General features: G+C 35.6%; 1 protein-coding gene across 1 annotated transcript; it reads right to left on the bottom strand.

Annotated features, from left to right (window-relative positions):
- Positions 1–880: 880 nt before the first annotated feature.
- Positions 881–12,138, bottom strand: masp2 (MBL associated serine protease 2). The gene is made up of 11 exons (XM_077218161.1): positions 12,065–12,138; positions 11,706–11,922; positions 10,672–10,849; positions 10,206–10,337; positions 7,199–7,395; positions 5,976–6,123; positions 4,127–4,245; positions 3,953–4,031; positions 2,941–3,063; positions 2,783–2,857; positions 881–1,973 (listed from the first exon to the last, which is right to left on the bottom strand). Exons 1-11 carry the CDS (start codon positions 12,073–12,075, stop codon positions 1,192–1,194), a joined length of 2,061 nt encoding a protein of 686 aa, XP_077074276.1. The 5' UTR covers positions 12,076–12,138; the 3' UTR covers positions 881–1,191.
- Positions 12,139–14,802: the final 2,664 nt, after the last annotated feature.

Raw genomic sequence — 14,802 nt, 5'->3', positions numbered from 1 at the left:
TTGTCCACTGTGTTTCATTTTTAAATGAGTCAGTGTCTCTGAAGGAATCTTTGGAGTGAATGATTTAATGACTCTTAAAGACCGCCACTTGTTTTGTTACTGAATGAATGAATGACTCACTCATTGTCACTTGCCAACTACTGATATTTTCTGCTCAGCAAAATACATTATAGCTCACCTCTAATCAACAAATGATGCTATCTGAGGTATCGTGTGTATAGCACAAAATTACAGTGTTAAGAGTTTGTTCAAATTCCAAGCAATATGGTAAAGTGATGTTTGTATTACTATTGTTTTGGTTTAGTTATGAATGTATTTAAATGGTAAATATTGGTATGATATGTTGCTTCGAATGCATGCAGTATTTGCAGTAAACTTTCAGTTGTTCGTACCTTGAGTTCTTGCGATAGGACACAGGTTGAAGTAGGCTTGAGAATGATTAGAACTCCACAGGGCCAAAATAGCACTGGAGAGGTAATTACACAGGGCTGGAGAGACCATACGGTCCTGCTGCTGATAGAAGACAACGACTCTGAGATCAGATGCATAATGCATAAGAACTTAATGACTGTCAATCATGATGTCTAAGCTTACTTGCCTTTTAAACAAACACCTCTGCATTGACACCAATGGCTTTATGAAAATGAAACAAATAACTCTGGCTCATGCCATTTAAATTGTTTTACTAAAGAAAATAATTATTAATCAACGAAAAAAATAATTCACAATATAGCACACCCTCTCTTGTCTTTTGCTTTCAGGAAACTGCCCTTACATGATACAAATATGAATTTTATTAAACTATATTTTACTAAGCAAGTTCATTGACATCCTCCTGCTGGAAATGATAGTCCCTGGCATGTGACCAAGTGTTTGAAAGTATGTATTTAGTTTTTTATATATATATATTTATATATGTAGTGTATATTTTATTTGTTTGGTACCCCAAAAGCAAGTAAGTGAATACAAAATGTCAGTTTAGTTTATTTATTTAGCACTTTTAAAAACAGCAAGTGCCGACCAAAGTGCTGTTCAAAACCAAGATTAATAAAAATAATAACCAAAAAAATGAATGAATGACTGATAACCTACATGCAGTGCTGTCATGGTCAAAAGAATTAACAATAATTTGGCCAATGATAAATCCATATCAAATCCAAGTCAAACATTTTGAACACTTTCACAACTGTTTCAACTGTTTTTTGACATGATTTCTTCAATCCACGGAAGGTAATTGCTCACTTTGGTATAAACCCCATAATACCCAGCCTGGGCGCAGCCATGACCCCATGACACAATACCACCTATGAACCAGCTTTTACTCTGATTGTCAAAAAATGCATAGGGCCCTCCACTGTCCCCCTGGCAGGAATCTTTTCCTCCCTGAGCAAACCCAGCACATATCATGTTCTCTGTCACTACTAGTTTCCCTTTTTCCGTCACTGTGGAGTAATATTTAGCCTTACAGTCCTCAAAATCAGTGACGGGTAAATGTACGTACTGGAGATTACTGGAAAATAATGCAGGTCTGTTTGTATTCCACACACCCCACCCAGACACCTTCCCGACGTCATTAACCTTTAAAACAAACCGCTCTTCCCTTCCAGGCAAACACACAGGCATGACGGCTTTACTGACAGGTACCTTATACTCCAGTTTAATCAGAGCAATGTCATGGTTGAAATTAACGTTATCGTGATGGTACTGAGGGTGAATAAAGATTTTCTGTGGAATGCCGACTACCGCCTCATTGTCCTGTTGTTTGACTGTGCCCATCTTTAGCTGCAGCTGGGAAGTGTCTGTATAGCTTTTCAGGACATGAGCAGCAGTGAGGACCCAGTTGTCTGACACGAGAGAAGCGCCACCGATGAACCTGGGACCCATCCGTATCATGACCTGCCAGGGAATCTCGTTCTTTTCTGCATTCTCCCCGCCAATCACCTTGGATAGCTTTTTCTCAGGCTGTCCACAAACTTTCAGGAATGACAGACACCAGATTAGTGATTAGGCAATGTGACACATATATAAACTACCAGGAAAAAATGTGGACATTTTGTTTCTCAATTTTCCTACAAACCAGTGGTTCTCAACTTTTTTTTGACACCAAACATTTTCAAAGGCCCCATGATTTTTCCAGTTGTTCATTATTAACTGGATAAGGATTAATGATGTTTTAAAAGTCATTTTTTACTCAAATTTGAAAGTTTGGCACATCTAGAAAAAAATTCTAGAAAAATTTCCAGGCCTAGAAACCACACGTTTAAAACGGTTTCCAATGCTTGGGGAATCCTGTTTTTTCAGAGACAAAAAGATTAAATTAAATAAGCAATATCTTATTTTTTTATATCATATATGCTAGAGGTCCCTTTGGAGGTTTGCTGCACCCTGGGTGAGAAGACCTGCTCAAAACTGTTAATTTTCATAATTCCATTTTAGTAACCCAAAAAAACTAACATCTGAGCCATTCTTTAGATTACAGTTCTGAACAATCTTAGGGCCCATCAATTGTTTGGTTGCAAAATATCTTCTTTTGTGTTCAATTCATGCAGGTTTGAGGGTGAGTAAATGATGACAGAATTTTCATTTTTGCGTTTACTATCCCATATTTTATATTAGTTTAATATAAGTTTATATTTGTCTACAAAACTAATTTGATCATTTAAGATTTTTGGATATAAGGTTTTGAGATACTGAAAAACAAATTAATTCAAACGTGTCCAAACTTTTGATGGTAGTGTACACTATATTCAAACATAAACCATTTGCATAAACTAAAACTCACTGGGTGAACATATCTGGTGTATTTTTCCACCCAGGGCATCTCTCCAGTAGCCGTCATGTGCACAGGTATAGACTCCTAATTTCAGAGAGAAAAGGATTGCTGTAAACCTCCAGTGATTGATTAGTACAGTGTCTTGCATCCTGTGACATCCACCTTACCATTTGTACCAGCCTCAATTGTGTAGAATTCATCACAGGAATACTTGATCTCGGATTTATACGTGGTCTTGGTGAATTTCACACTTGCATTATGCACTTCTACAGGCTCTCCACAATCAACAACTGCAAAAGAAAGGCATTTGGTAACTGACACAGTTTATAGACACAAAGAATGACAGTGTGGCCAAAACTAAGCATATCCATTTTTTATTTATTTAGTTAAATAAATGTCTGGCTCTTAAAATCTGTTTACGGTTGATTATTTGTCTCTTTCATTTTGATTTGAATCTGCTTATTTTTCTTTCTTTGTATTATTTTTTCTTGTCTTTTTATTATTTGTGTTTGTTATTTCAGCACATTTTAACATGTTTTAAATAACCTTGTATAATCAGTCCTACAGTTGTTTTTGCATATGTCTGTTATTTTTATAATTATTTTAATATGCAATGTTTAATCACTCTTTTTTACAGAAAAAATTATTTCTTAATCAGTATATTAGTTTTATTTCCTAATAAAAGTGTTCAAATTACTAACAAAAACATACATTTACTTGAGAAGCAAAAGAAAAAACAAGAATATGTTATATTAATCCACAACTCAAAAAAATATTTGCCAATGAGATCAGAAAAATGGATTTATCTGAAAACAAGTCAAATAATTTTACTTCTGAATTAGTTTTCGATTTACTTGCATGTTCGGATTTTTCATGCAAAAAAAGAAAATCGTTGTTGTTATTGTAATTTTAATCATTAATTTTACCAAGTACATATTGTTATAATCCCCTTTTTCATTGTTTTTTCATGATAAAATGCATATCTGAAATGTTTTAATTAAAAGTGTGCTTTTATTATGTGTGATCACGATTTCATCACAGAGTCCACAGTCAAAATTTCACCCAATTCAGCTTGAAATAACACCTCAGGTTTTAAAACGTACCTCCTCTTTGTTGCAGTAAACCCCCATTGACGATTATACACACTTCATGCTTATCTGGGATTCTTGAGCAACTTACTGATGCAGTCAGGCAGCGGTCCATTCCAAAATCCACCCTTCAGGCATGTGGCTTGATAAAAGGGCAAAGCTTCCCCTCCCTTAAGATGCAAAAGGGTCACTTTTAACTCTCTATATAGCATGCCAAGCTCTTTTTCTTAAATCTTAGAGAAAGTAAAAGAGGAAAAATGATTACCAGAATTAATTCATAGCCCAGATGACATGTGACATTGAAGGTGTCTGTCATGATGTACCGAGACTGCTGGGGCTGGATATGTCCGTGTCGAGGAGTGACGGGGTTTGGGCATGGCTGGGCTGTGAGAGAAGGGAACAGTAATGAAAACACACATTCTGGAAACCAGGCCATTAACTTGTCATTTAAATGTTTATGTGATTCTTAATGCATCATGTCCAAAATGTCTGGAGACAGCCGTCAGATCTGAAACCCTGCTTCAAAACATTTATTTTTTGGTAGATTGCACACCATTCATCATTTTCTTGAAATGTGCTTGAGAGAGAATCCACACGAAACAAATGTAAGGCAAACACCATATTGATCATTATTATTACACACATTCTGGAACACTTGATTCCGATTGTTCAATAGTATTCAGCGGTCAGCCCTTTCCTAATAGAGTGCAACAGTGTCAGTGACCTTGGTTCCTGTCCTGAAGTATTTTTCCCAAAAAGGTCTTTGTTTAAGAGTTATAAGTCTTGAAGCAAACAAAGCAGCTACAAGGTAATCACGTTACAACTTTAATTTGAACAACATTTTTTAATATTTGAAATTCGAACAAAAAGACAAAAGTACAGCACTGTTTACTTAAAGGCAGGGCAGGCGATTTGTTCCAGAAATATTTTTTGTAACTGGTTGAAGAAGTATCTTCACATCCTGATAGCAATCATTAAGTTAAGTGGTCTAAGTGTCTAAGCTCGCTATTGCTAGCCTCTCTGAAAATTACCTACCTTAACTTTAACACCTTTGATAGGGAAAACAACTACAATCTCATGAAGTTTGCCAATTACAATCTAAAACTAAAAACTCTGGATGAATACAAAACTACTGATTTATAAGATGATGATTATATTTGTAGAAACAACATATTGTACAGTTATTGCAAATGGTGCATGTATTTCAGAAGTTCGAGAGCTTAGGGAGACTGACTTGATTAGTGCTAAAGTGTTCTTCTGGTGCAATTTGCTTGTTGAAATTTTCTGATTGGTGAAGATTTCTTTGCGTGAAAATGGGTAGTGTTGTTTTTTTACTAGGTATTCTGCTATTGAACATGATTATTTAAAACGTAAATTTTATAATTCAAAATCAATTCCCCTATACGGATTTTTCCTTCCGGAACTCGACTGTTGCTGCAGTGTATATTGAACGTCATCCATGGTTACGTTGTATCAGTCCACTCATTTGGTAACTGAAGCCGGCGATACACTGCTGACTCGCTCTCTCATTTCTACAAATGCATGTTGCATTTGTTTGATTTGTCGCTAGGCTGATTATTTTATACATTGTAGTGGACAATATTGTATATTGGAAGTTTTAAGATAATATACCGGTAAGATTTTAAAATAATTTCAACACAAACCAATATTTTATGTCCACATTGTCATTGTGTTTTAAGTTCTGTGTCTGTTTGCCTGTGTGACCCAGTTTCCCAGTGTGTGCCAGTTTGTTCCCTTGATTGTATGTCCCGTTTACCTGTTGCCCATTAATTAGCTCTTTTGCTTCTCTGTGTATTTAAGTCCTGTCTTCGTTCAGTTCATTGTCGTTAATGATAAGGTGCGTTAGGCTATGTCTGTTTCCCTGAGTTCTCCTGTGAGATATTTGGATTAAAGACTATTTTGTTATAATCTTCATATGCTTCCTGTTAACAGCTCCCGTGACACACATATTTATTTAATTAATATGTTGTAGTAGTCATTTTATATGTAGGATCATGCACAGTTAGCTGCTCATTATAACAAAATAAACTGAGGTTGGGTATACGTTATTCTTTACTTATCATAAAGATACATAATAGGGGGTCGTAAACTACCTGTGCTGGAATACTTGATCTTCCAGCCTTTGTTTTTCCCAGAACCGTCTGAGCGGAAGGTCACATGCACTTTGTGAGTTCCTGTCTCTATTTTTCTTGGTGGGGTCCTGCCACAAAATGGGCCGTACTCCCTTCCACCTGCAGTGATCTTAAACAAAACAGTTTGACTTGACAGTGAATACAAATGGCAACAGATAAACAAGCCTCTTGGGAGGTGGGAGGGTGAGGAGAAATAATAGGTGGTTGTGGAGGGCATGAGAGAGCATACATTATGTATTCAACAGCCTTCAGGTCAGTGATTAGTGGAGTAGTCTGACACTTAACACCAGTGCTAAGGGGAACCATTTTTGTTTTTAGAGGCAGTGAGGGTGGAAACAGCTAAACTCAAAATTACAAATTTGCTTAGCATAACAAGATGGTTAAACCCGTAAAAAGGGAATTGGATTCCAGTCATTAAAATCGAATGAGCTTTGATGCAGAGTATGAAATCAGTGCTGAAAAGTAAACACTCTTAAACACTTATCAAGCAAATCAAGCATATGGAGAGCCAATCTTCTCTGTGTAAATCACTCTAAAATCAATATTTTCTAACACTCAACAAGGGCACTAGAAGTCATATTATTTCTCTCTTCAAACAGTATTTGTATTATAAATAATCTTCCTTAAGTTTAAAACGAGTCTTCAGTATAAAGTGCAGCATTATGACGGCTTTGTGGGGATTCTATTAACCATATAAAATATTTTATTACATTTAGTACACTGTAGACATTCATGAGTTAATTTTATTATAGTTCTTCTACATTTGTAGTTATTTGGAACTTTAATCATTGTATTATGTTAAAAATGTGGCGGGTACGATTTTTATGGTTGGGGCAAAATTGACCCAACTGGATTCAAAACAATTCACCAAAAAAATCTATGAGAAAAAGAAATCATGTAAAACAGCAAATCTTTAGCATTAATACTTCTCACATATTGCAAAAAAGCATGAGAACATTATATTTTTTTCTGTATTTAACAACTGATTTAAAAATATCTCATACACTCTGAATATTATTAGGAGTATTTTTTTTTTATCAGGTAGAGGTATAGACTTCCCAAAGGACTCAGTAGGACCTCATTAAAGTGACTGAGATGTGTCCACACACATGCTATTATGGCTGGTGTTTTAGGTTTGAACTACCATCCTGCTGTCAGAGATTGCTGATTGAGAAATAACCAACCTTAAGGATGTCATAAGGGCAGTGGATTTCAGGATGAGTCTCCACATCAAACAGGTCTTGGAATTCCAGGGTCACTTGGAAGCCTTCCATCAAACTGATGGTGTAATCACAATGGCTCATCTTGGGATAAACACCTGGGTACTCTGGACTGCTCAGTTCTCCTGACCTCTCCTGAAACACCTGCCCACTACACTCAGCTACATTGGGGAAAAAGCATTTTCACACCCACGGGAAATTGTCAAAAGCGCACACACATACATTAAACAGACAACTATCCATGCCGCATTTAACAATGAGGACCGCAGGAAATTGCTACATTGATTTGGGATGCTCCGAAGCAAATAAACCTTTCCACCTGTAAAATGGCCAGAGAAAGTGCTTTCTGTCACTGCATCTTGAGTGAAATTTATGAAGAGTTACAAACATTACGTGCTTTAAAGCTGAAAAATGGTTATGAGATAGAAACAGTCCAATTTTTGAGGTAGTAAATTTGCTATTATTTTTTGCATTTGAATGAAATTATAAATGAGAGATGTGCAAAAAAAACATACAAATAAGAAAACCTTTACTCAAACCTCCACTTTAGATGCAAAAATCACTGGTTGCCCAAGATAGTGTAGTTTAGATTCACTGGATGCTATTACCAACTAAACTGTGTATCATCAGTAAGATTTAGGCTTTGGTTTAGATTTAGGATTTTTAAGCTTTGATATTTGACCACTATTTACGTTTTTTTAAAAATAAGATCATTGTAATGACAGTAATTTTATTTTCATTTTTTTGTCAGAAGTGCAAAATCAACATGCAAAATCAATCAGTACTGATACTTTGAATAGAATAAAAAGACACATACATATTCAATAGCATCATCACAACATCATGTTGTTCCAAACCCATTTGTCTTACACAAAACACAAAAGATAAAAATTTGAACATTTTCTTTGTTTGCTATTTTCCATGCCATTAAAATAAATGGGGAATAGAGCTTTTAAGCTTTATGATGAAAACAAGTTTTATTGTACTTTTGCATCCTGCGTGAGGCTTGAAAGCCTCAAAATAATACACATTAAAGCATAATTTACTGAATCTATAAAAGGAACATTCACTGAAAACCTTCACACGCACTCTAGGCAAATTCATGAAATAAGTACTGATGGCTGATTTAAACAAATCAATCTTTTGAGTCAATTCTTTTAAACAAATCAGTTGATTCAGTCAATGATTCACTCATGAATTGACTCATTGACTCAATAATTGAGTATTACTTACTGAATGCAAAGATTTTCATTGAATAATGACTTAAATTTCTCACAAAAAGAAATCAAATGGCTTGGAAGACTTGGAATATATAGCAGCACAGGAGTCACATTTAGAATTTCCCATTTTGTGTTCCACCGAAGAAAAAAAGTCATAAAGGTTTCGAACATTGAGGGTGAATAAATGGTGACAGAAATATTATTTTTAGCAATACTATTAATTTAATAAATGAACCCCCAACACGTGCAGATGCTACAAATAATTGCAATAAATGAAGAATCTCAGCGTGAAGGTCTACTAATTCATACGATTAAATGATTCAGACACAAGGCATTGTTTCTGTGTGATATGATGTGATGTCTCTATCTTCCCCATTAGCAAAGAAAAACAATTAAGAGGCATGTCTGGCCTGGTAATTGTGATTAATTATCCATCATTAGCACAGTATTACAGCTAGAAAAAGTTATCAATTTTCAACTGATCTCTATAAAGCTGTTCCCTCAGGAACCAATGGTAATTAACCTGGATTCGCTTAGAGTGACAGAGATCAACTGCTTTATACAGCCACACTAGTGAATCATCAGTCTGTTGCTAAAGCGTGCTTCAGGCTAAAGCCAGTTAGCACTGTCCAGAACCGCAGTGAACATTAGCACTTTAAATGAGAGAAGTTTTTGGAGCTAATCCATTTTTCTGCCAAAAGTTTTCACAACCTGAAGGTCGAAAATGGAAATATGCCTAGCCTATTCGAAATCCCACACAATCCTCGCTTATATCGAAAAAAACGCTATGCAGTTAGTTGCGGCCACTCTATCAATGATATAACAAACCCCTATTTGTGACTCTATTTCCTGCTGGATTATAGGCCATGCAAGCTCAATCAAGAGCTGTTGACAGGACTGATAGATAGTGTGTAGTGAGCTGTGGCTGCCCAGCCTGCTGCTGTGACCGCTGTTTCTATAGGTCTGTGATGTACATTTTAAGACTATATAAGAAAAATTTAAGATTAAACTCATTTGAAAAAATATAAATGATTTTATTATATTTTATATAATTATATAACCATGCGTGTGCATGGTTGCCAGATTGAGAAGATTAAGCAAAACACTGGGCAGCAAATGTAGGAAAGATAATAGAGGCTTGTTACCAATGCAAGATAATGTAGCCAAAATGTCTAAAATAAAAATAATAACGTTTTCAGGAAAAATAATCAGCGGGCCAAATATTGCGATGATTATATTTAATTAATCGAGAGAAGCAGAAATCATTCGAAATGAATTGTCCAGCATGGAAAATGGCTTGTTTGGATATTGCGGGATCTGTGATGTCACAAGGGCAAATATATTTGCATATGCTTGCCTCAAGAGCAAGACACCCATGAATAGTAATTGGGGTGAGCAGGGCACAACCTAACACGGGGCTAGTTGTAAGACATTTAAATACTTCCACACATGCAAGCATGATGAAACTTAGTGTATTGTCCAGTTGCCATATCAACATTATGTAGAGAAAAAATGCAATCTTTGGAAGATATCACTGAACATTTATTTAAGCAAAGCAAAAGTAAATTTCTTACTTATCTTAAGTTTTCATCTCTGTTTTTTGTGACATATTAAAATCATGACCCCCCTAAGAGTGCTTTAAGCTGCACAATCAGAGCGTTATCATGAACAGTGGCCGAGCCTATACAATTCTTAATCAATCAAGAAAAACTACAGGCCAGGGTTTTCACCTATTCTGATATCAGCCTTACCAGGGCAGTGTCTTTTATCATCGTGGAGTTGGAATCCCAATCGGCAAGTGCAGTAAAATCCCCCGACATAATTATGGCAATTATGGTCACACACAGGCTCTCCATCTATAGTGCTCAGGCACTCATCAATGTCTGTAAAGAGTAAAACGAGGTCGTTTAGCAACAGTTCTCATTCAGTTTTGGGCATCCACTAAGATCAATTCAAGTATAAAAAAAGCATATATATATATATATATATATATATATATATATATATATATATATAGTATATAATGAAAATGACTTTAGTATAAACTGATAAAAAATCTTTTTCATTTAAGACTATACAACGTCATAAACAAGTAAATATAAAATATTTGATTTATTTAGCTTAAATTATCATCTAGTTCAACCCTTTAGCCTTTACAGCAAGAGGTGACAGCGGAAGAGAGAGACAGTCATGCTGTGAATCCATTGTTTCCATCACCTTCAGCAGAAAAAAATGCCTGGAAGCCTGTGAAACGGCCCTCATTGGAGTAATCTGATCTGAAGAGCACGGCCATGGTGTTGCTGGCAGAATAGATGACAGTGTTTTTGGGCGCATCACCGTAATTTGTCTCCGTTTCTCCACAGAACCGGACCGTCTCATTTCCTTCTGATAACACCTGAAAAGTTTAAGCAAGTAGTAATTATTACAAACACACATCTGTATCCTGCATTCACATAACACCCATACTGTACAATTAATGGAGGTTTAATCAAATGTTCAGTATTTGAGTTATCTGATATTACTTGGAAATGGTGCTTATAAGCAACAGGTTTATTAGAAAGGTGTTTACACTCGCTTGGCTAATATGTTTTGATATTTTAAATATCTGATTAATTATCAATATACTTAAATATTTTAGTAATAATCTACATTAAAGATTGAATTTAGGCTTTTATTCACATATAAACATTCAACAACTCACACATAAGTTGTGGTAAGCAGAAAGTCAAGCATGTTCACTTGACGTTCAACAACCAATGAGGTTCATTCTCTGGGGTTTTCGCGGCACGTTTGAGCTTCCGTGAGAACCATTGAGAAACAATTCATATGGATTAATTTTATGATCTCTTTATGAACTTTTTGAAACGTCAAACTGGTAGTTGTGTAGTGTAGCTGTCAATAGAGAGTACAGAACGGGCTCAGATTTTATAAAAAATATCTTCATTTGTGCTCCGAAGATGAACGAACGAGGTTGAGTAATTGATGACAGAATTTTCATTTTTGAGTAAACCTTGTAAAGCTTTCAATCAGCCAAACTAACAGATTCCTGTTTGAAGTCTGATTTTGATTTGCACTGGCAAGAATGTATTGATGTCTTTCTCATTTGAAAACTGCAATTCTCTTTATCCAATTTCAATAGACTGATTTTTTTGTGATACCAAAATATGAATCATTATCTAGGACTTCGGTGTGTATATATATTCCATAAAATTACCCAACATTTAAATCTCTGTTGAAAACATGGATCTAACCTGAACATAGTCATATTCGCAGCGATGAGAAGGCTCCAGGCTAAAATAAGTGAAGTAGAGGCGCAATCTGTGTCCTTGTGGTCCTGTGATATTCCACACCATACGCTGGTGGTTAGGGTAGACGTTTGGAAAGTTTGGTGATGTGAAGCTCCCAAACAGTCCAGTCAGCTCGGAGCCAAAAGTTAATGGAAGCAGAGCGACGAAAGCCAAAGATACACTAAAACAACAGCAAAACATAAAGGTGTATCACTGATAACGTATTGAAGCTGTCACAATCCCAACACATTAAACAGAGACATAGGGGACTGGCAATTGTTTACACTCCACACTTAACGCATCACAGTGAACACATTCAATACCTGTTCATCATTCCAGAACACCACAAACTTCAGTTCATCTCACAAAAACATGTCCTGTTCACCAGTGCAGAAATCTAATGTCCTCCAGGTTAATGAACTAGCTGAATAAATGGCTCTGTGTAAACACAGCGCTGAACACTGAACTTTTGGTTTTCATTACCATCCATTCTGACAAGTGTCAATATCACTTATTGGGTTGAAGACATACCAGTGAAGTTAATCTCTGTTGTCAAGCTTGACATCTTTTTTCTCCTCAAACAATAGATTTTGTCAGTGTTTCTCTTCGAAAAGAAGAGAAACAATCACACAAGAAAACATTTAAACACATTCAGAACAAGCAAATCAAACATTTGATTAATTCTGCTTTTATATTGACTATTATATTATTCGCACTTTTAAAACATCTGACAGCAAATGAACTCTCATTTTTGGAATGTGTCCTTCTGACCAGTCGTCAATAATTGATTTTTCCCCTCTGTGGGTAAATGCAAACACAACTTTAGTTTGTAGAAATTAATTCAAAAGAACAAAACAACAGATCTTAACAACTATGCTTATTTAAATATAGTGGGGTTCAAAAGTCTGATACCACATTGCAAATCTGAGTAAAAAAAATATATATATTTTTTTTGCAATATTCTGAACACAAAATTTTTAAAAAACATTTAAACATTTAAAAACAACAACATTTTGATATAAAATAAGAAATCACAAGGTCACTGACCAAATAGGTACAATTGTGAAACTGAGCATGTGGACTAAAGATATCCTGAAATTAAGTTTAATTATTTAAATGAACTTTTCACTCAAATTACTACAATTTCATTGACCATGAAAAACAAATACACTAAATTAGAAATTTGAGCAATAGCATTTTTTACTAGTGGTCACAGACTTTTGGACCCCATTGTATATTTTGAATATTGTTAAACAGATTTATCAGCACATAGTTTCACTGTAACACAAGCAACCACATTCTAGTAACACTGAGATGATAAGTTATTTATATAAAATTTTTTCCTGATTGCTAACATACTATAACTTATTCAGTTGGCCCAATTTCCCAAAGCATTCATTCAGTTCTTTAAACAAAGACACATTTCTCAAAACGTTTAACACATATCACCCTTTTTGACCCATTCCAATTTTCTCAATGTTTTCTGCAAAAATGTCTTCATTTTGGTTTAACCATGTTCTCGTTTAGAAAACACAAGTACACAAAATAATAATTACCTCAAGTCTCACACTGTGGACTCAAATAGCACACATTTATCCATGTGTAAATGTCAGAATCTTAGGATAATATAAATAGGGCCACAGGTGTTTATGTGCTTTGGAAAATGAATGTGGTGAGAGACAAAGAGGAAGAGCAGGGGAAAAGAAAAAGGAAGGGAACAGGCCAGGGTCAAAGGACATTTGTTCCTGATGAAATACAAAGTGTTATAGTTGACCATATCCTTGTGCATGGAATGACCATGAGGGAAATTGGCCTACGGGCTCATCTCAAACTTTTCTTAAAGCTTACTGTTGAATTTCACTGTATCTGCACCCCTCTATTTTTGCCGTAGACTGTAAAAGTCATTAAACTGTAAAATCATTTCTGATTGCCAAAAGGAGGTTTTTATAACAGAGTTATGAATTGATCTCACTAGTGTTCTCTAGACAGTGGAGTGTCTGTGTATTAGTTGGGTTCGTGTGTCATCTGAGGCCGAAGTTTGGCTAAGTTTTTGACTAACATATGAATTTGAAGTGGAAGTTTGAGGTTTGCACAAGCTGGTGTGTGGCTTTGAGATTGTGCTGTGAGAAAATGGTGAATTGTTTCATCAATTGTGTGTTAGCAATCAAGAAAAACTATGATAAGAACAGATATTAATCAGACTCCAATAAAACTGTCATATCATCCTGCTGAACAGTAAAAAATTGACCAAATTTATTTTGTAAAATGGCTTTTCCAACACCAATTGTTGCTCACTTTTGACTGTGTTGTGATAATAAATAAGAGACGTAACATTGCAAATGTATGAAAGACAAAAGTAGAACAGTCACACTTATATGAAAAAAGTATTTGGCATTTTCAGACATAGGCCTATGATTTGCGATGTGCCACAGGCAGATGTTTATGATAAAAAAACAACAGGTGACACTGAAAGCCTGTTACTGTCGCATGTGCCAATTACCCTGAGAGCAGAATTAATTCTAAATGCCTTTGTAATGCCACAGTCCCTTTCATTTAAACCTGTTGGCACAAATTGAGATGGTTATTTAATGATTTAAAAGATGGTTTTAGTATGAGTGAGAAAAAGAAAGAGAGAAAGAGGGTTAGCAGGATAGAGAGAGAGAGAGAGAGAGAGAGAGAGAGAGAGAGAGAGAGAGAGAGAGATAGAGAGAGAGACTAAGTGAATAAAGCGACAAATGTTCCATAAGCAAGCTTATAATAGACCCCTATTTTCCAATACACTACGCTGGTAAAGGCTGATGTATGAGGAGATTACAATAATTATCCTCATAAATGACAATGGTAATTTCCAGCTGCACATGCCCATGCTGATTGTGGCTGTCAGGTGTAATGCGCTGACCTCTGTCATCACACCTGCTTGAGAGGTCACAGGTTGTTGGGACACAGCTGAAGTGATTCTAAGGAGGAAACAACCGTTCACATTGGTTTATGAGACTCCCTCGAGTATTCTGACTGGAAACCTCTGAAGGCATCTAGGCACCTGCTTGGTTTAGGGAGGGAA

Source organism: Siphateles boraxobius, unplaced genomic scaffold, assembly GCF_051911475.1.
Source record: "Siphateles boraxobius isolate OS27281-9 unplaced genomic scaffold, OSU_SipBor_1 77, whole genome shotgun sequence".
Classification (NCBI taxonomy): domain Eukaryota; kingdom Metazoa; phylum Chordata; class Actinopteri; order Cypriniformes; family Leuciscidae; genus Siphateles; species Siphateles boraxobius.
The sequence above is the reverse complement of the archived record's forward strand: the minus strand, read 5'-3'. Positions and strand labels throughout refer to the sequence as shown.

Bases quoted from the DNA above. Each gene is read 5' to 3' on its own strand.
- masp2 (XM_077218161.1), bottom strand. The intron at 10,850-11,705 runs GTTAGATCCATG...TAAACTTTTCAG, and splicing joins GCGAATATGACTATGTTCAG to GTGTTATCAGAAGGAAATGA. The intron at 4,246-5,975 runs GTAGTTTACGAC...CTTCTCTCACAG, and splicing joins GATCAAGTATTCCAGCACAG to CCCAGCCATGCCCAAACCCC.